This window comes from Sceloporus occidentalis, unplaced genomic scaffold (assembly GCF_023333645.1).
Source record: "Sceloporus occidentalis isolate IW3139 unplaced genomic scaffold, rSceOcc1.0.p SCAF_3, whole genome shotgun sequence".
NCBI lineage: Eukaryota > Metazoa > Chordata > Lepidosauria > Squamata > Phrynosomatidae > Sceloporus > Sceloporus occidentalis.
In genome coordinates this window covers 50,277,818-50,297,414 of record NW_028316983.1, presented here as the reverse complement: position 1 = coordinate 50,297,414, position 19,597 = coordinate 50,277,818, and the positions used below count along the sequence as shown (strand labels likewise).

At 38.8% G+C, this 19,597-nt stretch overlaps 1 protein-coding gene across 1 annotated transcript in view; it reads left to right on the top strand.

The window, feature by feature from the left end:
- The window catches only part of CTTNBP2NL (CTTNBP2 N-terminal like), a 37,044-nt gene extending 20,133 nt beyond the window's left edge, over window positions 1-16,911 (top strand). The window contains exons 3-5 of the mRNA XM_089514406.1: window positions 9,647-9,877; window positions 12,737-12,844; window positions 13,947-16,911. Coding sequence (XP_089370532.1) covers window positions 9,647-9,877; window positions 12,737-12,844; window positions 13,947-15,410 — 1,803 coding nt within the window. The 3' untranslated portion in view covers window positions 15,411-16,911. The remainder of the gene's footprint in view (window positions 1-9,646; window positions 9,878-12,736; window positions 12,845-13,946) is intronic.
- The last annotated feature ends 2,686 nt before the right edge of the window (window positions 16,912-19,597 follow it).

The following is a 19,597-nucleotide window of genomic DNA, read 5'->3' as shown; positions in this document are numbered from 1 at the left end:
TCTACAAATATGACAAAGTACACACAAAGTCCTATGTCATTTTTGATGTCTACAGCTGCTACAACAAGGGAGAGATTTTTTTGGTTTTTTTTTAATTAACCAATATTAATGCATGATACAAATAAAACTTGTATGTCTGTGATTTTTAATATACTGATAACTGCTTCTGTTTTAGTCATTGTGTAGAACACTGTTCAGATCTGGAGCTTTTGTCACCTAGAGATAAGAGGTTCCTTCCATCTTTTATCATGTTTCAGGCTGATTAGATTCATACAAGAAAGTAATCTTATTTTCTTTGAATCCTCTTGTTATGACCTCAGCCAGTATTTATTTTCAAACATTGGGGAGGGGAAAGCAGGAATAAAGACGTTCAAGATTGCATGGTAGGCTATTTAAAGAAGCATGTCTGTATAGATAAAAGCTGCTTGAGAATTGTGGGATCTAATAATACAGTGAAGTCAGTGTTTGAAATAGCTTTCTTACACAATGACAAAATGGGAAAATAAACATAGGGCATGGCAGGGTTCTACTTTGCTGTCTAATTGCAACTCCAAAAATTGTTTTTCAACAGACCCAGGGGTTGTACTGTGGGTCAGGGAGAAACATCCTGTTAAGCCCTCTGTAAAAAGAGCATCCAATAAACATTTTAAAAGTCTACAGGAAGCATTCCTCCAAAGGAATGCTTACTTCCAGATTAGCAGAGAACTACCTGCAGTTGTGACATCTTCCCTTGTCAGTACTCTTAATCTTGCCCTGACAATTTCTCCAGCATCCATATATCAGTTCATAGGCTGTGATGTTGTCCATTCCTTTTCACAATCCCTTTTTATTTTTACCTCCATGAGTAAGTTTAATGTTGTCTGCATACTTGACTATTTTCCCATTCACTCACCCCCTAAAACCTAATAATTTATGAACAAGTTTAAAAGCATTTGTTGGAATGATGATCTGTAGTTTACTACTTACTACTTACTTACTTCTGTTATTCCTGCTCGCTGTATCCTGATGCAGAAGAGAATTTGTCCTCTTACTCTATTTTTACTAAATATCATCCTTTAGCATGTATACATCTGTGTCCTTTAATTCTGGTACTATAGCAATATTTTACAAAAGTGTAACATGGAATTGATTTAATATTGTAATTGGACAAAATAGGGAATTTGTATGTGAGCCTTCAAGCTAGTTGTTGACGTATGGTGACTCCATGAATTTCATAGGGTTTTCTGATTAAAGGAATGCTCAGAGGTGGTTTGCCATTGCCTTCCCCTGAAATACAGCCTACAACACTGGTATTCTTTGGCAGTCCCCCATCCAAGTACTAATCAGGCCTGATCCTTTTAACTTCCAAGATCAGATGGGGTCTGGTGCCTTCTGACTCTCAGACAAAATGTCAAGGTTAAATAATAAAAGGGGTTTTTTTTTCCTCAAGAGGTGTACACAGTCGAATAATTCTGGGTTTGCACCAACCTTTCAGAGAGCCAGTATAGTGCAGTGGTTTGGGTATTGGACTAGGATTCCAGGAGGCCAGGGTTCACAGCTGCTGCTCAGCTATTTAAGACAACACTATGGCCTTTGGCAATTTACACTCCCTCAGCCTTAGAGGATGTCAGTTGCAGAATCCTTCTGAACAAATCTTGTCAAGAAAACTCCATGATAAGTTTTGCCTAAAGGATCACCCTAAGGTGGAAATGACTTTGAAGGCACCCAAAACAACAACAGTGCCCTCCAACTGTGAAGCAGTCCTATGATATTTGATTTCTGTTCACATTTTGTCTAGTGTATTACCTAAAATTAATCTGTAGTTTTGTAAATATTAAGACCCTTACATCTCTTTTTTCTTCTGTTGTCTACCTTTCAAGGACGATTAAAGTCCTGCTTAGTGCTAGACATCCATGCAGCTGTTAGATATTCAGTGGTTCACAATATTAACCATAACTCTTACCACTTTCTAATTGCAAGTCTTCCAAATCTCAAAATTTGGGGCTTTAAAGAATAACCTTGAGGACGGCAATGGTAAACTTCCTCTAAATAAATGTTGTCAAGAAAAGTCTGTCATAGGGTTATCACAAGTGAGAAACAACCTGAAGGCATGTAAAAGCAAATCCGCCATTCTAATAGTGAATCTACAAACTATTCCTAGCAATATTTGTTAGAGACGCTGTTACAGTTTGACAAGTAAACAGTATGGAGGGCACTGGGGAATTGATGATGAAAAGCTTGGGAGACTGAGCACAGCAAGGAGAACTTAATACAAAATTAACAAATTACATGTGAAAAGGTGTTTTTTTCCCCATATATCTTGTTTATCTGCATAGAGGCACACGGATTAGTTTTAGGCCGAAGCCATGTAAAGAATACCTTCCACCTAAGTCTTCAACAAAATGTAGCTAGCAAACTACGGCTATTTTTTTTTTTTTTTTTTGATAAGGGATGGTCTTATTTCAAAGTGATCATCCACTAGTTAAGAAGCTGATTATTAAGAAAAAAATGCAGACTTTATACTTATACCTGTAATATTGGGAGGGGGCTTTGTATTCAGTTTTGCTGGAAGTAATTGTGTTACTATCCTGAGACCTTGGAATGGGACACATCAAAAACTAAAACAATAAAGGGAAGTTGCTTGTCATTTTGGTTTAATGAATAGCAAGGAAAGAACTGTTTATTTTTTTCTGAGTGGAACTGAAATCAACCTCTTGATCTTGGAGAATTATACTACGTGATGAGAGTTTGCTTGAAAACAAGGGTAGGGAGGTTTATTCTATTCATTCACTCAAATAAAGTTGTTGTCTACAAAGTAATACAAAGCTATAGTGTTGTAGTTATTTTAAGAGTATTACCACTCCTTTTTCTCTGGCCCAGTTGGAAGAAACAATTCAGAAACATTTACTTCCTTTTTTAGATTAATTATAGTTTGGTGTCTCATTTCAATGGAGGCAAACTGTGGTCTGTCTTAAGAATGGCTAATGGAGCTGAGTCAGCTTCACATCATATTTAGGAAACTAGTGTGTTCCAGCTAACCACTTTTAAGATTAACAAGATTTTGAGGTGAGGACAAGACATCAAATTGCACAACCTAAACCAAAAGCTTCTGATGTCCTGATGGCTTCAGTAGAAGGAGGAGGGGGTATATAGAGTCCTATGGCTTGTTCTTATGACATTGAACCATAATTTATAGTTGTGTCTGAGCACAGCCTGTTCCTCAAAAGATGATAAAATCAAAATGTACACAATTTTTAAAATAACAACCTTGAACTTTTCAAATGAGTTAACAGCTTATGCTTTTGTTTGTTTCTTGTTCCCTATATTTTTGTTGCAATATAGTTTGTGCTCTTGGATAAAATCCCTCAAATGTACTTTAGGATTTAAGAAACACAGTAAGGTAAGGTAGGATTTTCTGATTATTTTGTTAAACTGATAGTGTTCCATTAAACAAATAGCTTTTCAATCCAAGTTCTTATTTTTCCATTTTTTGTAAATAAAGATAAAAATGAACACATGTAACTGATAGCTAATATCTACTCCCTTCGGTCTCATTTTTGCTTAGCATTTTGAAATTGTTTCCAGAACTTAAATGAAACACATTTACTGTTTTTTGTCTAGTTTAGAAAAAGATACATTCTTAATTAGGCCCAGTTCTAATTGTCCCTTCCTTTCTTTAGATTATCAAAATATTGCTACATCAGAACTGGTTTTGGCAAATAGTGATTCATTCTGTGTTTCTGCTCAAATACCACTATTTTATCAAGTGAAATAACTCCAGTCCACAATGTTACAGTTTGTACAGAGGATGTTATTGCCTTCTGTCATACAAGTGGTTGGTTTGCTTTTCCTGTAGCTTTGATAGCTGTTTGGTGTTTAATAGAATCAGCAGAGCTAGGGCTTTATAGAGCTACTGTTTAAAATTAAAATCTTTATCGATGCTGAAAGGGCTACTGTATTTAATTTATTATGGCTTAAACATGTGTTTGTGTTCATAAAGCTACTCATGTGTAGCACACATGTAAGCACAGAAAGTGCTGTTGCAGGAGACAAAATTGCTCTGTCAGGAGAACTGCCAGATTTTATTAAATGTCTACATAGGTTTCTCCCTTTTTGTGAAGAATATACAGTACATTACTGAGAACGATTTTTTTTTACTTAAAAGACCAACCTTTGCTGTCAGACTGTGTAGAAGAAGGTTTGTTTGTATTTCCATTCGTTTTTCTTTAATTCCAATAAGGGGCAAAAATGACTGCGAAATGACTTCAAGAAATTCACACTTTTGCATATGCAGCCAATTTTGGGATTATAGTTTACAATCCTTCTGTGAAGTGCCCATTTTTAAAAAGAAAATTATTTCAAGATTATTATTCAAAAGTGAACTTGAAATCTTTCAGGGGGTTTTTCCTACAAGAGCCTTGGTTAACCTAGAGTAGGTTAGATCCATTAGACTTGCCTCCCCCCTCTATTGATACCGACACCAAAATTGATTGATACCATCACCCCCGTCCCCCCCTCCTCTAGAGGAAGATTCATTTCTTACACTAATCTGTCCCAAATTTTTAATGTATTCCTATTGGATACTTTTAAATTTTTTGATGTTTAATCTTTTTTATAGCTTGATTACTGTTTTTATCACTGGGGGAGGGTTGGGGTTTGGGGATTTTTAAATCATAATTTTTAATTGTTTGATGTTTTATTTATACTGTTGGAATCCTCTTTGATTCCTTATGAAAATGCGGAATACAAATTATTATTATTATTATTATTATTATTATTATTATTATTATTAATTTCTGTCTGGATTTTGCCTGAAGAGAAAAGATCTGGATTATATTTTCCCCAAAACCATCATTATTAGGCTTCTAGATCAGCAGTTTTTAGCCTGCTGTGGTCCATGGACCCCTAAGGGGCAACAGTGTCCTCACAGAGGATCTGCAAAGAAATGTTATCTGTTCTCAGGTGGAAGGCTGGAATGTCCTGATGGGGGGAGAAGTGAGAGAGAAAAAGAGAAAGGTGGAGGGACAGGAAAGCAGTCAGTTTCATCTGCTTCATATGACTTTGTCCAAACTGGACAGAACTGGGTAGAGGACTGACCAGGAAGATAGGAGTCCAGACCACTTTCCATGGACATTTTTGTTCTGAGGGTGGCATCTCCGCACCCCTCCCTGGCCACCATCTCTCCTTCCCCCCCCCCTCCCCAAGCCCTGTTGGATTCAACACCACACTGAAAAGTGGAGAGTGAAAGAGAGGGAGGAGAAGGGGGAAGAGAGATTTATTTTTCCCACTAGCTCAAGCAGCAGCGGCAGCATGGCTCTGCCTCCCTGCTCTCTCTTTTCCTCCCAATTTCACCTCTGCCTCCCCAGCCCTCCTCATCTTGGCTGCTCCCTCTCCAGGAACTCTGAAACAAAAGAGCAAAAAGATACCATCACAGCAAAGATGCCTTGGCCAAACAAATCCTGTAGCCCCAGCTAGGCACACTTCCTCACCTGCTGGTTCTCTGGATCCCACCTTCCCACCTCCTTTTACCGGCTGCCCTCCAGGAAAGCATGGCAAAGCTCTGGTGGCCGTGCCTCATGAGGGTCCTCTGAAGCCAGCCATGCTTGACTCACAGACACCACTCTTGTCATCCTGCTTTTGCTGTGCAAGTATGTATATGCACATGTGTGTGAGTGTTCATTCCCCTCTCCCAAACTCACTGCTTACCGTGAGGAATGACAGGCTTTGGAGCTGCCAGTGTGCACAGAATTGGAGGCAAAGAGACAGTGAGGAGCAGCAGTTCTAGAGCAGACACTACTAGTGACACACACACACAGAGCACTGGTCATAAAGTCCTGACTCCAGGTGTAGAAAAAGCAAGATGAAACACTCACTTGAATAAGCATCCCTAAGCTGAATTAGGGTTTGGGGGGGTTGGGGTTAAGGCTTTTCTGATTTAACAGTTATATTACGAAGTAGGCCGAAAGGAGGGAATGAGTTTCTTGCATCTTGCATGGTGTGATGAGAGAAGCTAGGCAAGGATGGTTGGAGCCAACTAGTCACAGCTTCACAAATGCTGTGAAGTGGGGGCTATGGGGAGGGGGAGAAGGTAGACAAAACTGAGGCTTGTCTCTGACAGAGGGCATACAAGTAAAATATGGCCTAAAGATAGGGATATGACTGCATGGAGTTGAGGAAGAGATGAGGGAAAACTGTAATAGAAATAGGACAGTTGCTGAGGAGAAGTGAATAAGGTTTGGCAAACTGCAAGGAATTAAATAGTTCAGGGGTTAATATGTTGTCTAAATATGTCTTTAAAAATACTTGTTGATTCCTTTTGTACAACTGTATCTGGCTGATCCTATTAAATTTGATAGGAAATCTGGTCACAATTATCACAGCAAATCCACAGAACAAGACATTTAGTGTTCCACATAGGGATCATCTTAAGGCCCATGTACCGAATCCAGGGAAGGATTTTAAGGGAAGGAAAGGAACATTATGAGTGACAGGAGCCTGAGAGTTGGAATTGTGGGGCAGGATACTTTGGAATCTTGCTTTATTCTTCTCTGAGAGTGCAACTACTGAAAATGTCTGTAATTTGAGGAATAAGGATTAGCAGTATTGTATATACTCATGTATAACTCTAGGAAACCTGGGTGGCTTTATCTATGAGTCAATATAAGTATTATACCTTACCTCTTATATATACAGTAGGCCCTTTGTATCTGCAGAGGTTCCATTTCAGACTCCCCACCCTTCCCCTGCAGTTGCCAAAAACTGTAAGAGCTCAAGTCCCATTGTTTTCAGTGGTGGTGTGCTGCAATTTGGTAGCATGCAGCAGGGCTCCAATCTGCGGATGGCAAGCCCAAGTTTGGGGCAGGCTAACTCTGTGTGTGTGTGGGGGGGGGGGGGGGAACTATCCCATTCTCTGAGTAGAGTAGTGAAAAGTGACAGTTACGTCCATCCCCAGAGAACCTAAAAGAAGCACCGACCCTCTTCCCCCACTCTTTCAGCCACACTGCCACATCTGGCATTTTTGAATACATGGAAGGGAAAATAGTGGTGGCACCAGCTATTGTCACTTCTCCTCAAAGGAGTGCCAAGAGACTAGAGGGATTTGGCGCTTCTTTTAGATTTTCCCAAGATGGATTTAGTTCCCACTTTTCACTACTCTACTCAGAGAAGGGTACAGTTCCTTTTTTGATAGGAATTAATACTGGAGCGTAACGCTCGCCATTATATCGTTTCTGACATATGTGGATTTTCTTAGACCTGCTTGTATCTGGTTGACTCCCTGCCCACCTCCCACCCCCACATTGAACAGCCACCATTTACTGTAGCTTCAGTAAATGTATTGGCAAGAGTTAAGATCCAGTATTAATTTGTATCAAAAAAAGGAACTGTACCCTTCCATCCAGCAAGCCTTTAGGGTGTGAGCACAAAGTTATGCCTGTTGGAATTTTGTACGGTGTTTTTTTTGTTTTGTTTTGTTTTTTTGGCATCATTTGCTTTGTCCTTTACATCCTATACTACATGCTCCTAAGTTTTACTCTCGACTAATAATAATAATAATAGGATTTATTTATATGCCGCCCAATCACTGGGAATCCAGGCAGCTTACAACAGAGGGGATAATAGATGGTTCCCTGCCCTCAGGCTTACAATCTAAAAAGACGTGATACAAAAAGAGAAGGGAATGGTGAGGGGGGAGGGGATCAGGTCCAGCATTCTTCTCTCCCTCTGAGGCCTGGACCAAGGCAGATGGATTGGAGGGAGGGCTCTTCTTCTTCAGGCTAGCCCTGGTGGAGCTGGGCCAGCCTATTCTCTCCCTCACAGGCCGAAAGATCTAATCCAGGAGTCATATCAAAATCCATAATTTTGGCCCCAAAACTTGCCCTCAACTTATACATGAGTTCAGCTTATACACAAATATAGATTGTATGTTTGACCAACTAGAGCAGGAGTAAATAATTTGTGGTCCTCTTGATTATTGTCAAATTGGATTTCCTGATGCACCGTGGTGTTGGGTTGGCTTATAAGAATTTGAATCCATCATGATTTTGAAATCTGCAGATTCCCTATCTCTGTATGGCCTGCTTAGAGGGGCATTTAATTACATGTCTTATTTAAATCTTTGTTGACATGCAGTAAATGATCAAAGTTTGGAAAGAGTTCAGAATCTGATTTTCTCTACACAGAGAGAGATTCCAGAAACTCACCTTAGAGCCTCTTATATGACCAGTCTGTCTGAACAAATAGCTTTGTCCTCTGTGCTAGATTTACAATACTCAAAGCCTAATCAGCTCATGCTTATTTGAAATGACATTGTAAGCTCCATTGAGAGGAAACAAGCACTATTGGATCTGTGCTATTCTTAAGCTAGTTAAGAACGGAATTTGGAAAAGACAAATGGTAATGTGAGAGTATTATTTTTCTGCCTTTGTATAAATGAATCTGTGGGATTCTGTGTAGGATTAATTTTCCTGCATACTTCCAATTATTACAGTGATGAGTGTATGATAGATCAACAGTCTAATCAACCTGGCATTGCATTTACTAAACAATAGTTAAATGTAACAGTACTGCTTTCTTTTGTTTTTGTTTTGGACTAAGATTAGGCAAGCACCATTCCACTTCTTACATTTCCTGAGATATTTTTACTCTCCAGTTACAGAAACCATTCATGAAATGCCTTGTTGTTCAGTGCTGAGTAATTCTGAAAGAAAATCAGTGTTCTCATACCAGAGTGGGAAAGTGATGTTGTCTGTGGTTCAAATCATGTGATTTAGTTGGTAAATTGGGACTTGTTTTGTATGCATGGAGAACATTTATGGGTACTGAATGAGGGAAAAGATACTGGAATAGCTTTCCCCAAACAGTCAAGAGAGTGAAGAATTTCCATTACCCTCAAGACTGAGGGCTGCTTCACTGTTATTTTTTTAGCGTTACAGAGCCACATTGTGGAACACTAGCAGTGAGATTCTGTGAGAGGAAATAAGAGCTGTGAAACAGCCAGTATTATCAACCATGTCTATTATTGCAGTTGCAGTGTATCATCTTCTGCTTGGAGTCAGGGAAGGAGGAGCAAATATTGGCCTGCTTTGCAATGAAGGAGACTTTATATAGGAAGCAATCTGTATATTGTGGTATTATATTGTTATCCGACAGCAATAGTAGGAATGAGCATACCATGTACTCCAAGTCTGCTGTAGGCAGAGTTGCTTTGTGTGTCTGTCCCCCCACCTGGGAGTAGGTATTGTCCGTATGCACACTCAGCCAGCACACTAAATTCAGGCATACACTTTTTGCTGTTCTTTCCATAATAGTTTCAGCCAAGCAGCTTTTTCATACTTGGTTGCTGGGTCACTTCCTTTTTTTGGCACACTTTCCTCTTCCTTTCAGTCCCTTTCAGTCAATTCTCATAGACTCAATCAAGTTTATTTTAAAGCTCATGATAAAGAGACTTCTTCTTGTTGGATTGGATCTCCCTCCTTGTTTAGTAATGTCTCTAGCAAATGTATTCTTCATTCCCTACTCTCCACTGTCATTTACTTGTGTAATTAGACCACATTTGGGTTGGGGTTTATTCATCTCCCGTTACTGTGAAATGGTACATTTTATCCTAAAGATTCCTTTTCCTTTTCTTTGGCACTTCACAATTAAAATATTTGATAATTTGTTTCAGGCTCAGCACAGAGATACTTTCATTGAAGAGCGTTATGGAAAATACAACATTAGTGATCCACTGTTGGCTCTTCAGAGGGATTTTGAAGCATTGAAAGAAGAAAATTATGGTGAAAAGCAACCTGTTTGTGCCAATCCCTTGTCCATCTTGAAGGTAGTGATGAAACATTGCAAGAATATGCAAGAGAAAATGTTGTCACAACTGGCTGCTGCAGAGAGCAGGCACAGAAAGGTGGGATATAAGTCCTTTGAACTGTGATCAAACTAATAAAATTTGCTTCTGTTTAGGATTTTATATTGTATTATTTATGTAATTTATTTAGAGTATTTCTGTGTCACCTCTGAGCCCACAAGGGCTTCTTAGGTGATGAATTAATAAAAATCAATTAAAACCATACAAAGAAAAATATTTTTAAAACATGAAAATACTCTTTTAAAAATTCCTAAAAACAGTCTGAAAACTATGCTAGAATCCAGCTTTGAAATAGTTAAAAGCAATTTCAAACACTGTGTGCCATTCAGAACAACTTAGCCCATCAGAGGTTTAAAAGAGATGGGGCCAGCCTATCTTCCTTGGGTAGGAAGTTCCACAGTCAGTGCACTACTACAGAAAAAGCCATCTTATCAGCCTAACTTCACAAGGTGTTGAGACACACAACAGGGCCTTCTCTGAAGAGCACAAATTTCTGTCAGGCTCCTATGGGAGAAGGCAGACTTTCAGATATCTTGGCCCCAAGTTTTTTAGGGCTTTGTAGGTCAACACCAGCACCCTGAATTGAGTTTGGAAGCAGACTGGAAGCCAATGTAGTTTTTGCACAACTGGTATTACATGGTCTTTCAAACGCATACCCGAGACCAGTCGGGCTGCTGCATTTTGCACAGCTGCAGCTTCCAAACACCTTTCAAAGGGAGTACCATGTAGATCAAATTATTGAGAGGTAAGGCATGAACCACTGTAGCCAGATCTGCCTTCCCCAAGAAAGCTGGGCAAAGGTGCTCCTAGCTATCAGAGTAACCTGGCTTTCCAAGGGCAGTTTTGTGTCCAAGAACACCCCAAATTATAAATCTGATCTTTCAGTGGGGGAAGGGGGAGTTGGTTTGCAATTCCCAATCCAGTGTTGTTTTATCACTGACTAGTATCACTTCCATCTGGTCTGATTGTAGAGCAGAGTAACATCTATTGAGCTATTTTTTCCTATTTGGGTGAAGTTTTCAATTAAATCTATGATTTTATACATCTCTGTCTTCAAACATTAATTTGGCTAATTTAAATGGTATTGCGTTGTCCACTTCCTTTTTATAAAATGCCCAAGTATTTCATTTAATAAAGCATAGGAGTATTCTTTAAAACACACGCACATTGTTGTTGAAAATGTATTATATAGCATAAATTCTTAAAACAGATAGCCTTGTTATCTGTTTTCTACCTTCTACTTCCCCAGTTGCTCTGGAAGTCTCACCAGATATCACCATTTTAGCATCTTCAATATCTTTAGTCACAGAAAATAAAATAACCTCAGTAGGTTTGTGCTGGCATTAGAATGAGGAAATTACTTTTGCTGAATTGCATTGTGTTACACTGTCTGAAGTGTTGCGGAAATATTAGTACAATATATTTTATACTAATTATAAATATATTATCTTAGAAACAAGCCTAGATGATTCTGTGCACATGTCTTGGAAATTCAGACTAAACTATTTTGGTGTCGAAGCTTAGAGGGATTTTTCTATACAAATCTTTTTAACTTTAAAAAAATGTTTAGTAAATCCAAACTAGCAAATCCTTCCACAAGCCAGTTTGATATATAAATTGAACTATTATGACAAAAACACTCATTTTTTTCTAAACACTAGTTTTTCCTAGAGATACCAGAACCTGAATTCTCTAAACATTTTTATATACCAGTAAGGTAGCTAACATAATTATCATGAATCTTTAGAGGAAAACAGGTAATAATGGATTCTTATAATATGTACTGAAACAGTGTCATCTAGAGAATATGGCTTTTTGATATGTAGTAACTCGAAAGAATGTCAGTTATTCCTGTAATTCAACATAAAATGTGGAAGAACGCTTGGCTGGTTGCACAAAGCAAAATTAGAGAGGAAGGAATTGGCAAAACAACCTGAGTATTCCTTGCCTAAGAAAACCCTATGAAATTCATGGGGTCACGATAAATTGACAGGCAACTTGAAAGTACATACACGCACACACATATTCCATTTCAGGTCCATGTGGACCTAAAAAGAAGAGAGAGGCCCCAAAATGTCCGAACGTGCAGGAAAATAGTTTCCCTAGAGGCTTGGGGAGATGCCTCTGAGGGAACCATTGTGGAGAGAAAAGTTTAAAACCCAGTATTTTAAAAGGTGATGGCAAAAACAATGCCAAGCTTGTATGCAACCTATGCGCCGTATGTTCCTCACCTCTGGCCTATATACATAATTTTCCTCCAGCGCTATAACACTGGCATAATAGCATTTTTCTCTTTATGGTCTAACCTCTTTCACAAGCCTAATGAGAATGAATGTGAGTGTTCAAAAGGTGGATATACAGTGGGCCCTCAGTATCCACAAGGGAGCTGTTCTGGATTTGTCCCCCCCTCCCCCAATAGATAGCAAAATCCACGAATGCTCAAATCTCAATTTCCCCAATGGCAGCATGTGCAAATGGCCATGTTGCCATAAGGGACAGCCCCTGTTGTCTTCAGTGGCGGTGCATGAACACAGCCATGCCACCATTAGGGACAACGAGATGTCAGGTAAGCCTCCACTGTCCCCCAGTGGCAGTGCGGCCATGTGTACATGTCACCATTATGGACAAGGCAGGTTTGCCGTCCGTGGATGCTCAGATCCACGGATAGCAAGTACGTGGAAACTGGTGTCCCACTGTACTAGTTTGGGGAGATGGATGGGCAATTAACTATTGCACAGAATCTTTTCAGTAAGCAAAGTTAAAGGATTTCATGTAGCTGTGTATGAATGTTCTTAAATTCTTCCTTAAGGAAAAAGAGGCCTGGTTTTCACATCTGAATATGCTTGTAATTGTTGCTGTAATTAATAGTGTTTGATAGTGTGCTTTTCTGATTGAAAGGTAATTTTGGATCTTGAAGAAGAGAGACAGCGACATGCCCAAGATACTGCAGAGGGAGATGATGTCACATACATGCTAGAAAAGGAGAGGGAGAGACTCACTCAACAGGTAGCCTTTCTCACTACTTAATTTTCTCTCAAATAGTAATGATTTATAATTGTTTGGAAGCTTTCTGTGTGTGGCTCATGTTTTACTGCAATGAAAGTTTTAGTTAGTTCAGAGGGGCATGAGATTTTGTTCTGTATACAAATGGGCAAAGTGACTTAAGAGTAAGAGCTGTGGTAACATTTGAGAATATAAAGCAAGTAGCATTTATGAAAGGCTGTAGTTTTACCATATGGGCTACAGTGTTTATTTACTATAGTCTTCCTGTGAACACACCAGCATACGTGTCAAGGAGCTGGGATCAGCTTTTGTCTCATGTCATTTAAAAAAAAACCAATGAATCTTCATTATGACCATTTTCTAGTTAATACATGTAGCCAACCGTGAAGATTACAGGGATCATGCTATTCCCCTGTTACAATAGCTCCACTGGCTGCCAGTTTGTTTCCGGGCACAATTGAAAGTGCTGGTTGTAAGCTATAAACCCTATATAGTTTGTGTCCAAGCTATCTAGCAGATAATCTCTTCCTGCAGTTTCCTGCATAGTTGCTAGCGATGTGAGATAGGGTCTCTTCAGTGGCTGTCACTAAACTCTGGAACCTCCTTTCTGAGGGATGCCAGAATGGCACCTTTCCTTGTTGTCCTTCCATTGGCAGGCAAAAATGTTTTTATTCTAACTGGCCTTTAAAGTAAAAGCTTTTGAAAGAACAGGCTAAGGGATGCATATTGCTTTAAACTGAACTATTTTAATAGGGTTTTTTTCTCTTTTTAATTTCATTTTAGCCTTTTATTGTTTAAATTATTTTAAACTGAATAGTTTAATTTTATTTTAATGTTCACTCTTTAAATTTTTTTAGCTGTATTGTTATTTTTTAAAAAAAACTGTAAGCTTGAGTTACAATTTTGAGTTACAATTTTGGAAGAAAGGCAGAACAGTAATTATTATAATTATTCATAATGTTACTTTATGTACACAGGTTGAGTTAATTCATAAATATCATTGATACATGCATTCATTCTCTATTATTTATTAATTTTTTGTGGGGTATGTGTTAAACAACTTTACTTTTTTCCCTTAAGATCCTTCATTATTATTTTTTTCTAGCTGGAATTTGAAAAGTCCCAGGTGAAGAAGTTTGAGAGAGAGCAAAAAAAGATGTCCAGCCAGTTAGAGGAGGAACGTGCACACCACAAGCAGCTTTCTTCCATGCTTGTGTTGGAATGTAAGAAAGCCACAGTCAAGGCTACAGAGGAAGGACAGAAGGTTGGGGAACTAAGCATGAAGCTAGAGCAGGAAAGAAGCAAAGTGAGCCACTTGGAGGAGGAGCTAGCAGCTAAAAAGAAGAGGGGCTTGCAAATGGAGGCGCAAGTAGAGAAGCAGCTGTCTGAGTTTGACATTGAACGAGAGCAATTAAGGGCCAAATTGAATCGAGAAGAGAATCGCACAAAAGCCCTGAAGGAAGAAGTAGAAAGTTTGAAGAAAACACTAAAAGAATTAGAGGCTTCTTACAAACCTTCTAACAATGATGTTGAGCACACACCACCCAGTGTCTCGATGGTGTCCATAGCAATTGCCACAGAGGGCTGTTCAGGCAGATCAGTAGCTTGCCAGACAGGAGGTTCCCTGACTGAGAACACCAGCCAGGGGAATACTGTCAGGCTGGCACACATGTTAACAACCACCTGTGTCACAGCTCCCCATCCTTATGTCAGAACAAATGGGCATTGTGATGCTGATACGCAACCCAATGTAGAGGCAGCTCACTCCAGTGTGGAGAACGTGCAGAAGGGTAAGCCTCTTGGGTCAGCTGTTGAGAGTACCATAGAAAGTAGTGGCTCCCCAGTAAGAACAGAGTCACTTTCCCCTTCAGTCTCACCATTTCCTTCCACTGGGATATCTTTATCACCAAGCAACACAGCTTCATCATCTCTGACATCCTCCCCATGCTCCTCCCCAGTAATGACAAAGCGTTTGATTGGAGCTTCCGCCAGCAGCCCCAGCTACCAGTCTTCCTATCAGGTGGGAATCAATCAACGTTTCCATGCTGCTCGACACAAATTCCAGTCCCAAGCTGATCAAGATCACCAGTCAAGTGGCCTCCAGAGTCCTCCATCCAGAGATCTGTCACCCACTCTTGTTGATAATTCTGCTGCAAAGCAACTTGCTCGCAATACAGTCACTCAGGTTCTCTCCAGGTTCACCAGCCAGCAGGGTCCTATCAAGCCAGTCTCTCCTAATAGCTCACCCTTTGGCACAGACTACCGAAACCTGGCCAGTGCAATGAGTCCCAAAAGTGAGTCTAGCCCAGGGAAAGTCTCTAGCCCATTAAGTCCATTGTCACCTGGAATTAAATCGCCTACCATACCCAGAGCTGAAAGAGGGAACCCTCCACCAATTCCTCCAAAGAAACCTGGTCTGGCTCCTTCTCCAGCCACTCCAACCCCACCAACTAAAACCTCTCAAGTTGCTTCTCTGGGTTCTCCTGTGGAGTTGGCAAGTAGCTGCTCAAGCAATGCTGTTGTAACCAATGGAAAAGAAGTTGAGATCTTATTGCCAACAAATAGCTAGTCTCCAGAAGAAGTCACATTCCAAGTGTTTGCCATTCCTGGAGTTGAAACATTGTCTTATCCACTCCATGTTATTTATTTGGTTAGTAACAGAATCTGTTTGTATAACACATTTAGTGTACTTTTCCTTTGTGTTTTTTTTTAATTATTATTACTATGACTTGTATACAAACCTTTAAACACTAGAGCCTCTAGGTGTCTCATAGCAGCAGACATACCAAGTATAAAGAAGCAGTTGATTTCCTGTGCTGGGAGCTAACCAGTGGACTATGACAACAAAAACAGTCATTTTTAAATTATGCAGAAAAACATGCCATGCAAACTTCCATTCCAGACAGACATTATCTAAGAAGTGCCTGAGCTAAATCCTGCAGATATGAATGTGATCCTTTGCAAACCAGAAGGAATTGTCCAACTGCAGGAAACAGTTTTTCTGAATCATGAATGTTGAAATCAACACTGTTGATCCTTTCCAGTAGTTCTGCTAACAATATGCTACAGAAAGGAAATGTTCCAAAGGTGATCGCTAGATCGGTCAGTTGTTTCCCTGCTACAAACAAAGTCAGTTAATGTAGCTGCATTGTCAGATGCACTTTGGCCCCATTGCTGAGCTTTATGCAGCCCAAACATTTCCTTTAAAAAAAAAAAACTTTGGAAGCTTTAAACAATCAGGGTGCCATTTTTTTTTCCAGTAAAGTATCCATTCCTTGAATATTTTCTTCCAGTAGAGGTAAAATAGGTGAGATTAAGTCTGGAAGTGTGGGTTGGGTTTCTAATGATCTTCACGCATTCTACTGTTATGTTCAGAACTTCTGAGAGCAGGATCTTTGCTGTTAGCTGATAAAGATCTTAATGTTACTTGAAATGATAAATGTTATTCAGTATGATACAGCTTTTTTTACATTGGAAATATTGGATCAATTCTAGATGATCCCAAGCAATAACATAATGTTGCTCGATATACAATAATATTGTATGTCAAACTAACATAGGTTTTGATGATTAGGTTGTGTGTTTATGGAAGACAGCTGTCCTCTTGGCAGCACTGTGAAAACCAAATCATTGACTTTTTGCCATAGAGATGTGCATATATGTATGTGTGTGTGTGTGTGTGTGTAAAGAGAAGGGGGCATGCATGTATGTTATGCACCCAGTAAATCTAGTGTGGTTATATTACAGAGGTTCTTCATATTTCATGAAGAAACTGAGGAAATAACACTTACAAAGATGCTTCTTAAGCTTCATCTACTTTACTTTTGAAAACCCTTTTCCAAGAAAAGATAAGACTATGGGGCCAATAAAGGGCTAGAGCATTTCCTTCTTAATGAACTTCCTACACTCTGTATTTGTTACATCTTTTTGACAAATGTTTGTATACTGGCCCTCTCTGTAAACCAGCAGTTCTGTATCCTGCTCATGTCAGAAAGTTTGCTAGATTGCTTTGCCCTAAAATACTACAAGAATGTGTGCTCAACGTTAAGAATAAATTGTTTGTAGACTGAGCTTGAGTAAAAAGTATATCAATATCTCCCAAAACATAATCTGTATGAATAGCAGACACATACATTGTCACATTATGTGTTTCTTGCCTTAGGGGCCAAAACATCTGAAATCATGAACACTTGCTGCATTATCACACTGAGATAATGGATTGAGGATTAGATACTGTATTAGATTAGATGTGTCATCCTCCTGGTGATGTTGGGACCACAGCTTCGGTCAGGCCTAACTCCCATACCTTCTTCTGGGATCTGCTGTACAGTATCATCCAGAAGGTCACATAATCCCCATTCCCACATTAGACCAAAGCTCTTGAGTACTTCATATTAAAAAAAGAAAAGTATTAGTGCTGCTTCAAGATACCTCTGTATATGAAGTAGCCAGTAGTCTCCTTCATTTTTTATGTAGAACTGCTAGACTCAAGTATTTTAGCAAGTGGCTAATATTTCTGAGACTGATGGTTTCAAGCACACAAATATATACTTATTTAGTATACTGTGTTTCCCTTTGGCCTTTATATTAACAATACTTGATCATTAATTACAGACAGATAGGAAACAACTGTGATAAGCACACCAACCATTTAGTTGTGCAATACATCTTTTTTAGAAAGAGTTGCACAACTGAAAACTGGTTGAATAATTTCTTGTCAGTTCTCTTCTAATATTAAAGGGAAAGTATTGTAGCAGCCCTTAAAGTATTCCCTTGGTGTTTACACTAATTTGTATCCTTTCTTTATGATATAACTCTATAGAGATTTATATACAATAATGAATTTTATTAGGAAATGCACTGAGTACTGTATTCTGCAATGGATTGTGGGAAGGAAGAATGCAAAAGGAGATGTGTATTTTTGCTAGTAGCCTATCTTCTGAGATTAAACTAAGCACAATGCACAGGTGGTTCCAGCAAATTCAGTAAGACTTCCAGGGTTAATATTTAAGTTTTGTGTAGACTAATGTATATAGAAACAAAATGTTTAACCTTCTTTGAATCATGTATTGTTAGAGAGATTTGCCACTGACTTAAAAGGATTTTAATGAAGTTCAAGCTGCATAATCTAGTATTAATTTTCATTAACATTTGTATATTTGTAAAGTCAAATGTATGAAGCAGAAGTCTTTTTTATCATTTTTATAGCTGGCAGCATTAAACACGTTAAACGTTCATACTATCAATAAAGGTTTTTATTTTTATGATTTGAATCCTGTGTAAGCCCTTGTTTGAAAACTAAGTTGGGCTGCTTGTATGCTAAAGCTGTCAAAGGATGAGCATAAAATATTTACCAGCAGTATGTAAGCATGCCATTAGCTTTTATTGGTCTCCTCAAAGCAGAAACATTCAGCTCCCCAGGTGTTGATCAATGATTATTCGCAGAATCCCTTATCATTCATTGGTCTGGCTTCCTAAAGCTGATGGGAATTAGAGTCCAACAGAAGTTCCCTAACTGTAGTCTACATATAGGGCAAATGCATCAAATAGCTGACAATACAGGTCCAGTGCTTTTAGTAACAAATAGCAAAGCTATTGATATTTGGAAACAATTCCGAGAATATTTGACCAGCAGTGTTAAAGTTCTTGAAAGCTTAGCTGCACATTCTTAAGAATTCATTATGGTGGGGTATATCTGCATCAATGCCAGCTATTACCACATAACATAATATGATGGTAACTGATAGTTCTGATAGTTCCCTGCCTGCAGTCTTTAGATAGGGAACTGCATCCTTTCAGTTCTGCTGCATTTTGTAGTGTATCATCTAGCATTGCGGAACACTAAACCAGCTCCCTTCTTGGCTTATTCTTTTTCTTGGACTTCAGAAATGAACTTATTTGCTAGTAGAGGTGTGTTCATTAGGTATACCTTGCAGTGTAGTTTATCTGCAACTTGAGTGTATCTTTGATTAGCCCATGAAAGCAGAGTCTATATGCAGTTGTACTGCTTTCATGCCGTGGGCCAGGGCTAAGAGTTTGGGATACCTGACTAGCTTGAGCAGCAATTAGCTTAATTTTTTCTCCCTTGGGATGAAGACAGATTTATTTGATTGCAAAGCCCTCTCCCCAGTCTGGAATGTTGCAGCACATACTTTACAACATCAAACGCTCTTTAAGGTTCCACCCATCACTTTCTAGCATGCTGGGTGTAACAAGTATTGAATATATTTATCTCAGCTGTGGCAATCTACCTAACCAAGCCCCTTTGTAGGGCTGTGTTTCCTGGGAACCAACAACAGGCCTGTAACTAGGTTTTAGATTTTAGTTGTTCCATTGTTCGGTTTTTTAAAGTTGGTTTTGTTTTTTAGAGAACATACTTACAAGGATTGTTTTGTTTTTGTTTTGTGGTCAATAACCGCACAGATGGATAGAGCAAAATTAAGTGAGGTTAATGTATAGACACCTTTGTTTCCCACAAAAGAAAACAGTGGTTTCATCTTCCAGAATTACATCGAGAACTACTGTCTCTGGCTGGGGCTTGGAAATAATAAGTATAGATTTCTTCCCCTAAGAAATCTCAATTTCTGACTGTTTAAGAATATATATATATATATATATATATATATATATATATATATATATATCATTATGACTGCTCTAGCCACATGAATAAATTTCTAGCTTTTTTTAACCCTGTGTCTTAACCTGAGAGCGCCAGTGTAACATAGTGGTTTAAGCACTGGACTAAGACTCAAG